The sequence below is a fragment of the Mustela nivalis genome (genome assembly GCF_964662115.1).
Source record: "Mustela nivalis genome assembly, chromosome: 2".
NCBI classification, from domain to species: Eukaryota; Metazoa; Chordata; class Mammalia; order Carnivora; family Mustelidae; genus Mustela; species Mustela nivalis.
Window position 1 is genome coordinate 181,062,617 of NC_139021.1, and position 15,328 is coordinate 181,077,944.

Consider the following 15,328-nt stretch of genomic DNA (forward strand, 5'->3'; position numbering starts at 1 on the left):
GAAAACACGGGGAAAAACCACAGCTGTTGGGGGAGAAATGGCTCGCGGATGCCAATGTGCAGATCGCCAAGTCTCTAGCCCTTTAGGTGAAGAAGAGCAGAGCATTTAAGAGCCATGATCTCAACCTGAGACACAGCCATCGTGAGCAAAAGCTCAGTTCTGGAAAAGCAGGTGTTGGGGCTGCAGGGGCTCTAAGAAGTAGCCCCTCTGAGAACCTGCCTGAACCCCAGAAACCTGCTCAATGCCCTGGCGCTCAGCTTTAATCCCCAGCCAGGAGAGAGAAAAACATTAACTTTCCTACTGCTTTTGAATTCTCAGAGATTTAACACTGAGCAGGGAAGGCCTCCCAGGAGATTCCTGTCCTTGCCCAGGTTCTGCCCCCTCTGTCCCACCTAGGTGTCCACACAGAGAACCAGTGCGCTCCTCCTCCCTTCTTGGACACCCCCCTGGGCAATGATGAGGCCTTGAGAAGCCGCAGTCCTGGGAAGGAGACAGATGGGCTATTCAGGAAAAAAAAAGTCCAAGAGTTCTCTCAGTGAGCCATGACAGAACAGCTGACCTGCCAGAGAAGGTGCGAGAGGCAGTCACAGAAATGCGCATCTCAGATTAAACACAGCAGGAGGGGGCTGGGAGCACAAACTTAATTACTGACAATTGTTTAGAAACCAATTTCTATAAATCAGCAAACCTGCTGCGTTATAACTTACAGGATCTTTGGCAATCACCCGTAAGCATCTGGCTTCACAGCCAGGCTGTGTCCCCAAAGGGCACCTGCACCTCGTTTTTATGCCCTGCAGCTGAGCTGGCTGCACACAGGATTACGAAGAGAGGTAACTTCATCATTCTGTTCCTGTCCTAACGTCAGGAAAAAAGGATATTCTTGGGTTTTCTAATATCAGAAGGAACAAGGTAATGAATGTAGATTACGCCGGTGAAGGAACAAAAGAAGTAACTGAACGGGTTTGTTCACGCTATGGTCCACACTTGCAGACACCTCCCAGAGCAGCTCATAAAACCATCTTAGCTACAAAGCAGAAGGGTTTAGACGAGACTCTCCTCAGCAGCTGTTTAAGTGTGAGCCATGGGAACAGTGCTAACGAATGTCTCACTGGAGAACAGGGCAGGGGTCTCCCTTGGTCAGCTGTCCCTGGTTACCCCCACCGCACCCCACCAGGTAATACTCCTTAACCTATTCTCTAACCACTAAGGATCCAGAATTAAGGTTCAAACTGAGTGGCTGGAGCTGGAAAGAATCTGAGACAGGGTGGCCTCCATGGGTGAACGGAAGAGAAGCATTTTGAACACCACGCCCACGGCAAGGCCCGATCCCAGCCCGGCAGGAGCGGACCCTCTCGTACCCAGCCTTGCCGTGGACGGGGCTCGCCGGTAACAGCACCGCTCCCTCCACCTGCCGAGCACCGGCTGCAGCATGAGGCAGGGGCAGTCACCAACTCAGCCCTCTGGGCTGACCCAGCTGTGCCCTCAGGCCAGCTCTGCTCCGTGCCATGCCCTGGAAGGACACCCTCGCAGACCTGAGAGCCACAGGCACCTCATGTCACTTGCACTGCCCAGACCTAGGAAAGGACTAAGGGGAAGAAAGGAGCAGAGTCCAGCTCCAGGGGCTGCCTTGTTGTGAACTTATTTCCTTTTAAGGATAACATTCAACTCATTCACCCACTTCCTCTCAAGCCACTTGTGAGTGTCTTGTCTCTTGGCATCTGCGAGGCCCTCGGGGCAGGGGCACACGTGGACGGGCCCAATCTTGGTCCTTCTGGAGTTGGAGGTCTTAGGAGGGAGACACACATATTCACCAACAACCAATTTCCAATGTACAGAGATGCGATTTCACCCCACGGGCCTCTTCTCCAGGAAGTGCGCTCCCACTCCGAGAAGCATGATGCTGTAGCCCGTGAACCTCCCAGACTCCCACTAACCTCCAGCCACGGCTGCCTGGCTCGGGGTGGGGTCCTGCTCAAACCGAGCCGATGACGCTCTACGTTGGGGGTTTCAGAGTCTGGACCAAGAGAAGCTCAGGAGTGTGCAGGGGCTGACTCGGACATTGCAAGGCTTGGAGAACACAGCGGGGATTCGGCCATGAGGACTGACGAGAGAGCAAAGGAGAAGACCCAAGAGACACAGAGATGAGACTCTGTGCCGAGGTTGTTCAGGTCTCTCGTGTTCTGGCTTGACTTCCTTCTCACTCTGGGTTTCATGGGATACCCCAATCTCCTTATCTTCCTCCACTTGTGTTTACACTAGTGTGGACCGCATGGCTGGCTCTCACGTCCAAAGAAATTCTAACTAATACACCACAGCAGAATCACTCTGTGTTGAAGAGAAATTCTAATACACCACAGCAGAATCATTCTGTGTCTCCAAGTGCCACTGGAGCTTAGAAAAGGTAGTAGGGGCCACTTTGGCCTCTAGAAGGAACAAGAACAGCTGCCCTCAGAGCTCTCACCGTGTGCCTCGTACCTGCATTCATCACACACACGGAGAAAGGCAACAGATAGCATTGAACTCACAGCTTGAGAGGACTAAAGAAAAATGAAGTTTCTGGTCCCAGCTGGGTTTAGGACTGGGACTTGGGCACCATGCACAGTGCAGAGTCCACAGAGGAGACTGACAAGTCAGGAGATGGCTCTGGGCTGACAGTGTAGACTTTAAAGTCTTGGGACTTCTAGGGAATGGGACCCCAGCCACTCAGCCCACAGGCCTGTTCTGAGCTCAAGTTAGAGCCACACAGGTGGGGACAGCTACAGGATTGATTACATGCCAGTCATGTAAACGGATTTATCTTGACAACTCTGTGAACCAATTACTTTGATTATGCTCACATTCAGATGAAGAAACTGAGGCCCGAGGGGCTGACAATGCTGATGTTACACAGGGAGCGGGGGGCCATGACTGGAGCCCAAGCTTCCTGGTGCAGTCCCTCACCTGGGCCCCTCTGCCCCGGCTTGCCAAGTATGGTGCTGGGTTTCCGTGGCTCGCCCCGGCTTTATCATCAACAGTGTCCCCTTTCATCCTCCAGTGTCCCAGCCTGGAGAAGAGGTCCCTGCATGCGGGACCCATGAAGAGCCTAAGGCGAATCAAGAGTTGAAAATGCTTCCCTTTCTGTGCCTTCTACAGTCTCTCCCTTCTCCTCTTCACTTTCTGAAAAATTACTTTGTTGCTTCTGAGACCCTCCAGGATCCTCACTCAGCAGTTCCAGTGTATTTGTGCCTGTTTTCCACACTCCCCCTCCACAGAATACAGAAATACACTCCGTGAGCCTGACCATCACTGATGCAGACATCTAGAGGGGGTTCCTGCCTGTGCGGTGTCCGGCCCTCCGGCCCTCCGCTCATGTCCGGGGCTGTGGGGGGCGGCTGCCAGCCGGCAGGGGGGCTCTGTGACGAGGCTGTCTGCGTGCACCAGCATGTGCACGTGGCGTCTGGCCCATTCTGCCTCTCTCTCCTCTGAGTACAGATTGTCCTATTTAAAGACCCTTTTGCAAACCTCAAAGCAAAATCCCATTTCCAGTGATGCAGAGACAAGCAGAGGTGCTTGCCGGTGTGCACATGAACGTGGCAGACAGGATTCTAGAAGATCTGGACTCGCTGAGTCCCGACTCCTCCTCTGGTGAACCTCCCGCAACATCTTGGCAGGTTAAGCCCCTGCAGCATCTCTAATCCCTCTCTCTGGTGACTCCAACACTGGCCTCTATGGCTGTGACGCGATTCCATCCCCACATCCTTGCCCTTCTCCTTGACCACCCGGTCCCATCCTGCCACCGCGTCTGGCAAGTCTGTGTGTGGGTTCCTTCTTCCCAGGTCATTCTAAAGCCAGTCGTCGCAGCCACATGAACTCTGCATCCAGAGGCAAAGATGACATTTGTCCCCAATTTTTGTGTAGGTGCCATTGCTTCCAGGAGGGCAACATGTGCTCATTTGACCCTGGGCCTCCTGACCCTGATCAGCAGTGACTGTGGTGCTCCTGATAGAAATAAACCTGCAGCACCAGTGTAGAAAAAACAACGGATTCTTTCTTTTTGAAGAGCTCTACATCAACAGAGTTCAATGAATAGCCTGTAGCCTAGTTATGCCAAATTCACTTGCACACGGCTCATGGATCCTGAAAGGGCTAACAAGTTGGCTGCGCTGGCATAGTTCAGTGGTAAGTTGAGTTAAATGCACCAGCTGCAAGCATCATCTTTTTTTCCTTCTGAACTGATGAGTCAGGGCGAATCCACAGTGAGCTTTTCCCCCAGCACAGCAGACACAGTTCTGTGCGTGTCCTCGGGAGCCGACAGTAAACGGCGGCCCCAGCTCTGGGCATCTGCAGCGCGGAGGGGCCGCCGGGAGAACGGGGGGTTCTTCCCCGCTGCCGTGCTTTGCGGCTGCGTCTCTTCCGTCTTGACGGCGGGTCACCAAACATCTACTGTCTGGAACCAAGAAGATGCCCGGGGAGGCAGCACGTGGGGATTCCGGGCCCACAAGAGGAGCAGCAGAGCCGGAGCTGGAAGAGCAAGTTTGACAAATGAAGCGTGTTTCTTCAGAGCTGTTTCTTCAGCAGCGGCTGAGGCCCCAACACACAGGCCACAGCCTCGCGTCACATCCTCGGGCGCTGCAGTCCCCCGAGCTGCCGGCCCGCACGTAGGCGCGTTTGCGGCGCGGCCCTCGCCAGTTCTCGGCACCTCTTCATAAAGGCTGGCGCCTCTGGAGGACCTTCCTCTTACTGACGCTCTGAGTCCTGCCGGCCTCGGGGACCCGAGCGGCGCTAAGGCCAAAAGCGTTTCTGCAGCGCTCGCGAGCCTCCTGCCGCAGCGGGGCCGAGCGACGGGAAAACACGGGAGCGGAGGGAAAGCTCCGCGGAAGAGCAGAGCCTGCGCGGCTTCCGGAAGAGCTCCCTGCGCGAGGCCTTCTGGCCACCACTTCCGGTCGCGTGCCCTGCGCGAGGCTTCCGGCCGCCACTTCCGGTCGCGCGCCCTGCGCGAGGCCTTCCCGCCGCCACTCTGGTGTGCACGTGTGGCCAGAAGCAGCACGTGCGCAGGCGCCGCTCGCCCTCCCCGGAGTCGCTGCGAAACCGCAACCGCTGGTCTCACACGCGGGACAGGCACGAATGGGACAGGAAGGAGTCCCTTCGTCTGAGCGCGCTCGTGCGCCTGAAGCACCACGAAGGCATCAGAGCTCTCGGTCGGGGAGCTTTATGGACATCAAGCCCTCGCTGCTTCAGCGACGCCAGGCCGGGGCCGGGATCGAAGCGGCCGCTCCCATGGGGACTACGGCCCCGACGCGTGGCGGGAAGGGCCTCCTGGAGAAGAGGCTGGTGGCGCGCTGGGGCCTAGCGCGGGCCTTTCCGGGGGTGGGGGGGGGATACGGCGGGGGGGGGCGGGCACCCAGGGCAGGCGCCCCTTCCTGCTCAAGCCGGGGCAGACGGCACTCAGCAGGCCGCGTCTGACCCGCCGCTACGGGCTGCGGGGTGGGGTGCGGTGGAGAAGCACCCCAGACCTTCCCTCAGATGACCCGGAGACAGGTTTGGGCCCGCGGGGCTCCGGTGTGTTCAAGGAGACTCAAGCAGAGTCCCCTCCGTCTGCGCGCGGGACCTAATTTCTGTGACTCGGTTTCCTCATCTGTAAAATGGGGTGAGTCCGAGCACACACACCCCCACCCGAGCGTTGTTGCTGCACGGACGACCGTCCGCGCGGGTGTGAGACGGTGCTGCTGCCCCGGGGAGGGCAGGCGCCTGCTTAAATGCATGAGAACAAGGACCGCATTTGCGGCTGCCCACCTTCCTCACCGCGGACTGCGGACGTCGGAGGCTCCGCCGCGTCCCCCGGACCGTGCAGGCAGAGCGGCGGCAGCGTTCGCCCGCCAGGTAGCAGAACGAGCGAGAAGGCCGGAGGTCCCGACCCACCTTCCTGAGCTGAACAGGCCCGTGGCCGCCTCGCACACTGCTGGAGCCGCCTGCCCCGTGCCTTCTCGGCCTTTCCACAGGCCTCTGCTGCTCCTCAGGCCGCGGGCCCAGGGCAGCGGCGGCCCTGAGGGAGAAGGCGGCACCTCCGGGTGACGGGACCCTCCATGGAGATACCCCCATCCGGAGAACCATGGCCGGCCTGAAACCCTGAGCTTGGTCCTTGGCTTCAGAGCCTCGGCCCTGCAGGAAGAGCTGCACGTGAATTACAAAGGAGGGAACTTTCGGGGCACTCCCAGGGGACCGTGCGACACACGAGGAAGGACGTTTGGCTGACACGTGTCCCACCAGGAGACCTGAAGGCTGCCCGAAGTCCCCTGCCTTCAGCCGCCGGCAGCCTCAGACGCCACTCTCAGTCGACAGCAGGTCTCCAGGCGCCAGGGGCCAACGGCAGACGGTTCTCCACGGTCAGGGCAGATAGTTCTAGAAGCTTTTAAACAAACTCCTTCAGAGAATGCTGCTCTCTAAAGGCAGAAATGCTCGTGCACAACCCAAGCCCACGCTGGCCCGGCCAACCCCGGGCGCCTGCTCTTCCGCCTGGCCGCTGGCAGAGAAGAAGAGGCCCACCTCGGGCTGCGCCTGCCCAGCGCAAAGCTACCTGGTCTGTTCATGAAGTCGCAGTGGCCTAGGCCCGCGATGTCTATTCTCTTCAGGAAGAGCACCATGCTGGTCAGGTTGGCCTCCTGCATCTCCGCCGGCTTGAGTGGCCGCATGTCCTTGGAGGCAAACTCCTCGGAGTACAGACAGAAGAGCTTTCCTAGAAGAAACCGAAGAGGGTGGTGTGAGTGCGCCTAGGTCGCCTTCAGTCAGGGATTTACAGCCGTTTCCGCGACTGTGGGGCTACCTGAGGAGGACGAGCTGAGAAGCTGCTTGCGCGTGTCAGCCTGGCTCCGGCTGATGGGCTGCGTGACCAAGGAGTCTGCCCGTATCCTCGGGTTGTACACCTTGGGATGGAAAGACAGCAGAGATCGTGTCAGACACTTGGGGGTTCCAGGCGGACAGAGGGCAGCATGTGGTCCCTCACGTCACCTGTGACAGGCTTTGTTAGGCCCCTCCTCTCTGGTCCGGACTTACTTTAGACCATGTCTTGACAGAGAAATTGCCAGCACCTTAACAAATGGATTTCAAGGTTCCATAAACATGGGACCTCGGCACCATCTCCTGAATACTAGCAGTGTCACTTCTCAAAGCACGACCCCGTGGTGACGACAGATAGGCATCCGCCACACGGAGAAAAGCGTTAGGGCTGCCAGTGCGTCTCCTCGAGGTTCTATGCGTCTCCTCTAGGGTCTATGCAAATCGTGACCTCAGCGGTCTGACCTTGATGACAGCCGCTGAGCTCTCCTGAATTGGCTCAGACAGGAACTGCCCATAGCAACAAGTCAGTTTTCTCTTTCAGGGGCTGGGGGTGGGGTGGGGTGGTGGGGTTCCTGAGTGGTGCACTAATCCAGTAAGACCTCACATGGGTTCCAAGAGGACCTTCAGATCAGGGGGCCCTGCTCTGTGCAGTGACAGTGAGATACTCCAAAGTGTCTGTTTCCTCCAGGGATAAAAGCTACTTAACTGCTGATAACATGAAACAGATCAGTACTTGGGGAGGTTCTTTCAGTTCTTAAACTCTAGGATTTACGTTCCAGTGTCTTTGAGAGTTTGAGATTTACTTCCCTTTTTTCTAATTTTTTTCTTTAAAGGTAGTAATTTTATATCAACATTCAAGCTAAAACTTGGTAAGATGAAAGTCCATGTACTTGAAACTAATTTCTGGTAAATCACCTCAGGGAAGACCTTAATCATTTTGGTTACGGGGCTACCAAAAATACTCAGGAGATGTACACAGGGAAAGGCTGGTGAGAAGTCTGACACTTTGCCTTGCTGGCATCAGAGCTTAAGAAAAACCACTGACAAGGAGAACCACCGCCTTTATGCCTTAGTAGTTGTGTCTGTTCTCAGGACGTTTTCCCATGGCACCTGAAATCAACTCGGTTTGGGGATTACCTACATGCTAATGAGAGGCTCTACCGGGTAAACAAGCCTTGCAGTACTTTCCCTTTGCACAGGGGACCCCATCAGGGAGCCCCTCTCCCAGATCACAGGCTTTGTCCTCACTTCCCAGTGGATATGGTGGCAGGAAGCCAAGGACTATTACCAGCAGAGGGTTTACCGACTTGATAGTAATTACCTTTCTCCTTTCCACACCCACATCAATAACAAATTTGACTGTGTTGCTCCAGATCAGAGACTCTCCAGAGCTAGCAGTCAATACCACTCTTCTCTGATAAACTTGGCATCTCTTTTCTGTTTCATCATTTGGCTTGAACAATGCACATTTCTCTTTTGGATACAAAGGAATGACCACCAGCTCTCCAAGATCTGGGTTTAAGTTAGATCCTTCTTGACAGACGATTTCATAGGCTTTCTCAATATCCTAAAGTAAAAAACAGTATCATCTGTGAGAAGAAACATGTCACAAACTTTACTACTTAAAAAAAAAGTCTAATTAAATAAAACTATAGGCAAAAGCTAAATAACGTATACAAGGAAAGAAACCTGTGTCGTCGTCTATGTAAGTCAGTATGTGAAAAGATATAACTGGACGAGAACGTTTCTTTGGGGAAGTTAAATATAATTTATAAACAATTTCATTGTTTTTAGTCCAGGATGGTTTTCCTCCTGTGAAATGTGCAATTTGTGCCTTCATGCACTTATCCTATGTTTCTAGCTTGATGCAGTTTCTCAAATCCATTACCAATGATGGGTAAACTGAAGTTATTTTCACATCAGTGATGATGCTCTAATGGTGGCAGAGTTAAGAATTACAAAACAAGCGCTGGGTGTCCAATAAAAGCATGTACACACACACATTCTGTAATCAGGGTCTCTGGATCACTCTGAAAGTTGTCTTGACCCATTAGCACCTTAAGACAACATATGAGCAATGAAATAGGCAGGAAATATTCATTGCTAATTCACACACCTTGGCATGACTCAGGCATTTAGAAATACCCTTTTAAATTTTTCACTGCCAAATGTATTGGAAAAAAAAAATAAATTATTTCCCCTAAAACTATACAGAAGTAAGTGGTGCAAAACACTCAATAGGCAGCGTGTTTTAGACAGTATTTTTCTATTTCTCAAATACAACTAGTTTTTTAGGACCTCATGTAAAAAAGATGTCACTTAATTCTTATACCTTTTTCATTTTGGTTTCTAAAATTTCTACTTTCTTAGGGGCCCAACTAACAAACTACCAAATGGAAGAAGCCTCGTGAATTTCACTAAAATTCTAAAGAAAAAAGATGACTTTCCATGACTGTTCAAATTTTAAGACCTGTTCCGTTTTCTAGTGCACTCGCTCACTCACTCTCCTTCCTTCAGTTCATTTGCAGAAGAGGGCTGAGTTAACAGGAGGGTTTTGTAGGACAGATGTGCCTCATCATGGTGAGCCATCTGAAAGTTATTCCTGAGCTGCGGAGAGGCCCCAGGAAGTGGGCCAGAGGCCTCTGCGTGAGCAGGTGTCCAGCCACGTTCTGTGTACGTGTCCCTACAGAGGTGGCTTCCTGGGGGCAGAGGTCTACCAAGCAAAGAGTGTAACTACTGATCATAATGAAAACTTGCCAATTAGGACAATCGGAACAAACTTATAATTCTGATCATGTCCTCAACATATGTGATAACAGCCTGTAGGAAATTACAGGGAAAGCAGGAAAGTGGGCTGTGTGTCCCTGCCACTGGCCACCAGTTGCCTCCCCAGGACATCCCCTGTTCCTCCCGGATGACCCCCTCGAGTAGGCTGCCTACAGGGGCTACTGGAGTTGGAAAAGGAGATGGATTCCAGCAGCCCGCTTGTGACCAATTATTTTTCAAAATAAACCTTCAAATCACACCCAAATGTTTCTCTTATTCTCTTAGAATACCATTTAAAAGGTAATTTGGGCCACTCATTTTTAATTTGCTTCTAGTTGCTAGATTTTCTTGGTTATAGGTGGATTCTTAAGTTGAGTTTTGTTCTGGAGAAAGAAAAAGGCATAAAAGAAATCTTCAAAAGGAAAAAAGTGGAGCAAAACAGAACCTGATTGCAGTGTGTGGTTTAGACTCCTCGGGCTCCGCTGACACGGGGTTCTGAGACCATAGCCTTCAGAATTTGGAAAAAAAAAAAAAAAAAGCTCAACATATTTATCTGGTTCTTCTTCCAACCGTTTATGCATTTCCGTCTTATCCAATGGGTACAGTGTGCTGATCTATGTGGGGCCTTCCTAGAATCCCCTGCAAAGCCATGGAAAGCACAAGATGCACTGAAAGGAGATCCCCAGGCCCCAAACGGAAGGCCTGAAACTGTACAGAGCACTTTGCAGAAAATCTTCAACCTCACAGTGCCTTTCTGGAACAATTTAGAGGGGCACCATAATTGGGCTGATGGGACCATAAATCTCAACTTCGTTCTCTACATAACGTTATTTCACTTTTTCAGGTTAAAAGTTAAGTGATGAGGAACCAGAAACACTGAGGACTCAAAGTCCATTATGTGTGAAGACTTGGGGCAGCAGGTGGCCGTGAGGATGGATTCAGCCCAGGGTCGGGGGCGGCTGGGCCGGTGCTCACAGCTCCGAGGGAGGTACCCGGTGCTCACCAACCCGAAACAGTGGAGAACATTTCTGCAATTATAAGTGTAGCTCTTAACCTAAAAAATGACAAGCAGCACGTTTCTGGTCATGTACTTAACTGCCTACATTCCTAGGACATTTAACTGCCATGGCAGACTTGAAAATTTTTTATGGAAATTAAGAAAGCTTCAAATAATGTGGGAGGAAAATGATCAGTGGCTGTCAACATGGATTTCAGAGCGGGGCGAGGCTTTCAAAGAGACAGATTGCAAGATCACAGGAAAGGAGAATCTTTTCTTCTTCTTTTTCCTTTTTTTTTTTTTTTTTTTAAGAGAAAGAGCGCGTGTGCACAAGCAGGGTTGTCACGGAAGGCAGAGGCAGAGGGAGAGGGAGAACTTCCAGCAGACTCCACACTGCACAGAGCCCGACATCCCATGACCCTGAGATCATGACCTAAGGAGAAATCAGAAGCCAGATGTTTAACAGACTGAGACACCTAGGCACCCGGGAGAGGAATATTTTAAGGAAATGCTGATGTAAGTGGCAAAGAAGAAAAGAGTAATGTCCGTCAGGAGATGAACTGTGTGTGCAGTTTGCTGGGGGGATGCGGGGAGAAGCAGACTCCAGCTGCGGGGTTCAGAGAGAGCTCAACTGTGAGGAAAGCGGAAGCCAGAGGGGGGCCTCCCTCAGAGATCCCCGGACCCAGGTCAGACGTACAGCCCACCCCCTGCCCAACGTCACAGCCTCACTCTCAGAGCTTGGAATCACAAATTCCGGCCCACAGCCTTCATCACACCATCACTTGCCAGAGTTGCAGACACTACAAGACTACGGTGTCTTAACAGGAAATGTCCTTCAGGTCCAACTTCAAAAAAGATTACATGACTTTGTAAGCCCCGAGTTCTACTACCAGCCTGGGTCAAGATGCATCTCCTAAGGTCTGACATTTAAAGTCACCATGCCATTAATTATAGCTTATATTAAACTTGTAAGAATCAAATACCTTTCTTAAGACCATCCACTATCCCCAACTCTTTTAGGAACTTTATTTTTCAAAAATCCATTTTGGAGGCTCCTGGGTGGCTCAGTCAGTTAAGCACCACCTCTTGATTTCGGCTCAGGTCACGGGATGGAGCCCCGTGTCAGGCTCTGCGCCCAGCACGGAGTCTGCTTGTCTCGCTCCCTCTGCTCTTCCCACCCCCCCTAAAAATAAAGTCTTAAAAAAAATCCACTTGGGAATTTTTGCTTACTCTGACTTGAAGGAGGACTACTCATTCCATCAGTCTTAATTATACGCCCCTCCTCCCCCCAACGATATGTCTTTTCTCACCGGGTGACTGACTTTCACACTAATTCTGCCATTCTTCCCTTCATTTGCTTCCCTTCTCCTCGCTGCTGAACATTTTTTTTACTTTTCTCAGGACTTTCTCAACTATCTTGAATCATGCAGGATTAGGAAATGATAATAGAATAAATCACTGTAGTAGGCAGAAGATCTCCTACTAAAGAAACTTTCTACATGAAAAATGGAGAAACATGCTGTAGTTATCATATATTTGAGATTCTAAATTACTTTGTGGAAGCAGATAAAATCCGTCTAAAGTTCCTGAAGCTAGGAGGGTTAGTCATCCTTTATGCTCTGAACGTAAGACAGAATAAATACTTCTGTAAGTATTTCTGAAAGCAAGTGAAACTTAAGACTCTGACGGACAGCTGAGATCCTTGTCTTTGTTCAGCTGGTGGCTGAGCCAGTATCAAACAATTTCCGTTTTGGTTTCTGCTTAGTCACTGGAATCACTACATATTTGGGTCATGGTCTACTAAAAACTGGTACTTCTACTGAGTAAGATGATGAGTAGGAAAAAAAGGCCAGGAAATTAGTCTCTAAGAAGAAAGGAATAATTCTTGAGATTCTGGAAGCTTCCAGATTGGGCCAACAGAGTACTAGAGGGGAAGTAGGGCCACTGAGTAGCTGCAATTAAAAACAAAATCCAATGCAACTTCAAAGGGCACGTTGAGGATGTAAAAGCAGTAGCATATGCTCAGTTATACATTTCCCACTGTTCTCCTAAAAACGCATCTTCTAGAATCCAGTCAGATTCTTCTCATTCATCTTACAGAAGAGGAGCCCCAGGGCAGGGAGAAAGTCTTCTGGTTGTCCTATAAATGATGCCTTTCTGCCTCACACCCCACCGACCATTGTAGGACCATCTGTGGGAACTTTTTTTGTTCCTTCGCCCTAGGTCAAGTGCTTAGGGGACAGTCCTCCTCTGTAGCAAATGCTCCTGGTCAGGTGGGAGGCAGCCGAGAGCGTGGCAGGAGTCAGCGAGCATCTTCTCTCCGAGACCATCGGAGAACGCAGGCACAGCTGAGAGCCGGCCCCAGGGCTCTGGAGACCCCCTGCTGTGGAGTCCCGAGCGCTTCCCCTGTCCCCTGCTCTCACGGCTTGCGATTTCAGAAGCCCTCCCGTGTCCTCCACTCGGAACCCGTCTTATTTGCCATGCCACATGGCTTCCCAAGAACTTAAAAAAAAAAAGGGTGTGTTGGAACCAAATATTTAAACAGCGAGTCAGCAAACAGACACCTGCATGTTAATTATTAAAAGTTTCCCAATGAGCTTAAAAGGTTCCCCCTAGGGAACCTGATGACTCCATGAGTCCAGAATATGACTTACTTGTTCACAGGCCAGAAAGACCACAATGTCCCCCTTCTCGCCGGACTGGTGAATTTCAAAGATAAGGCGTAAAATGGACTCAAAAGACTCCTTCTGAGCGCCGCTCAGGTGCACAACCTCCACAGGGTGCTGCTTTCTCACTTCTACGAGAGGCACGTTGCCGTAGTAAGAGCTGAGTTTGCTGACCAGGTGCGGGGAGGAGTTAATGATGAGCTTCAGCTCTGGCCGCGCCAGTAAGACATCCTTCAGGAGACCGAGCAACACGTCGGTGGCAATGCTTCTTTCGTGGACGTCGTCCAAGATGATGACTCCGTAGCTGCCCAAAAAAGGGCTGGACATCATCTCTCTCTGCAACATGTCATCCGTACAATACCTGTGAAGAGGCGGGAGGAACGTCAGAGGCCCTTAGGAAAACCTATAGATTCCAAATGACACCACAGACGTCTTGGCCACGCCCTCTAACGGGGGATTTAGGGGGACAGAATCACACGTTACTATAAACTCTGGTCTAAAAACAGATTATTTAAATCTATGCTACTTCCTTCACATGAGAAATTAAATCTATTCCCTTCTCAGCAAAATCTTATCTAAGCACTGATCTTACAGGGAGAAATGTTCTCTGCCAGGAGGAGGTGGTGTGTTATGGCAATATTTCAAGGCTTCATTAAAAAGAGGAAGATGGTGGCTCCACTGGACTCGGCAAGGCCTGGGCCTTCAGGTGATTACGCAACACTACGGCCATACTAAGGCTTAATCCTAGAACTAGACATATCTCTAATTTTCTCCATAACACAGAGATCTATTTCCTACCTTTGTGTTAATAAGATCATGTGTACAGTGTTTTAAAAAGTGCCTCTCCTGATAACTATTAAAAAAAAAAAAGTACAGATTGCGAAGGTTTCAGGAAATGTAGTTTATATTTCAAATCCCTAAAACAGAATTTTAGAAAGCTAAAAATAGAACATAGGGTAGTTTTATTAATATTTTCTGAAATTAAATGTAATTAAATTTGACCTTGAATGAAAACATGAGTCATTTTTTAGAAATCTGTGTTCTATTTGAAATTTATGTATCACTTCTACAAGTCTGGACACCTGGTTCAGAAAGACTGTTTTAGGTATATAATATATATATATATATATATATATATATATATATTTTGAAACAGTATCCACTGTTTCAAAAAAGACCACGAAAAAGCTTATAGAAGAACTAAGTTGTTACATACAACATCCAAAATGAATGGTACTAGGCATAAAGATTATGTTTACTAAGGGTCTATTATGTGCGTTATAAATGAGATACTAAGGGACTACAGAGAAAATGAAAAGGACAATGGCAGTATAGAACACTGTCTTCCGTAATCAACAGGTCACTTTAAAGGGTCTCACTTAAATAGCTATTCAATCTGAGCTTTTTAAAAATTATGGCTAGCACAGATCTCTAAGAAAATGAACCCGGTTCTGATTTACCTAGATTATCAAAATTTAGCTAACACGTACAAGGTGCTCACACGTGTTGCCCCCACAATAACCCCGTGAACAGGCAGGATAAGAGCCCCATCTTATGGACGAGGAAGCCTGAGCCCTCAGAGGTCAGGTGGCCTGTGCAGGGCTCCGGGGAGCAAGTGTTGGGGACACTCCTCTCCTAGCCATGGGCCTCATCTTCAGAGCACAGAATCCGGGGAGGGAGATGGGGGCTGCTTTCTTCCATCATAGGGGGCTTTTTACTAGTTTGAGCCTCTTTGCTGCGACTCAGACTCTGTTAGCAACAAATCAGGGCACTGCTGACTCTGCACTGGCTGGGGGCTGTCAGGCGGGAGAAGAAAGAACAGTCTCCTGGCAACGAGAATAATGGCAAAGTGCAGACACAAAAGATAGTGTGAGGGCCAGCCCCCGCCCCCAGCCAAGGCAGCAGGAAGCAGAACCACTGGGGCCAAGGCCGGTCACCCAGCCCCACTGCCTCCAGAGGCGTACCTGTGCCTCAGTGACCCCGCAGCAGAAAGCTGTTGTCCATACAAAGAGCGAATGCAGTGCGCAGATAAGAACTAAACCAATGTCAACATGAATTGTAGCCCTTCCTTTGGCCGTCATGATTG

At 50.5% G+C, this 15,328-nt stretch overlaps 1 protein-coding gene across 2 annotated transcripts in view; it reads right to left on the reverse strand.

Moving 5' to 3' along the window:
- The window catches only part of DHX32 (DEAH-box helicase 32 (putative)), a 56,619-nt gene that overhangs the window by 7,652 nt on the left and 33,639 nt on the right, over nucleotides 1-15,328 (reverse strand). For both annotated transcript variants that reach the window (XM_082721246.1, XM_082721245.1), the window contains exons 4-7: nucleotides 13,231-13,603; nucleotides 8,135-8,380; nucleotides 6,800-6,899; nucleotides 6,554-6,712 (exon numbers count right to left, since the gene is read on the reverse strand). In XM_082721246.1, the coding sequence (XP_082577372.1) occupies nucleotides 6,554-6,712; nucleotides 6,800-6,899; nucleotides 8,135-8,380; nucleotides 13,231-13,603 (878 nt within the window). The remainder of the gene's footprint in view (nucleotides 1-6,553; nucleotides 6,713-6,799; nucleotides 6,900-8,134; nucleotides 8,381-13,230; nucleotides 13,604-15,328) is intronic.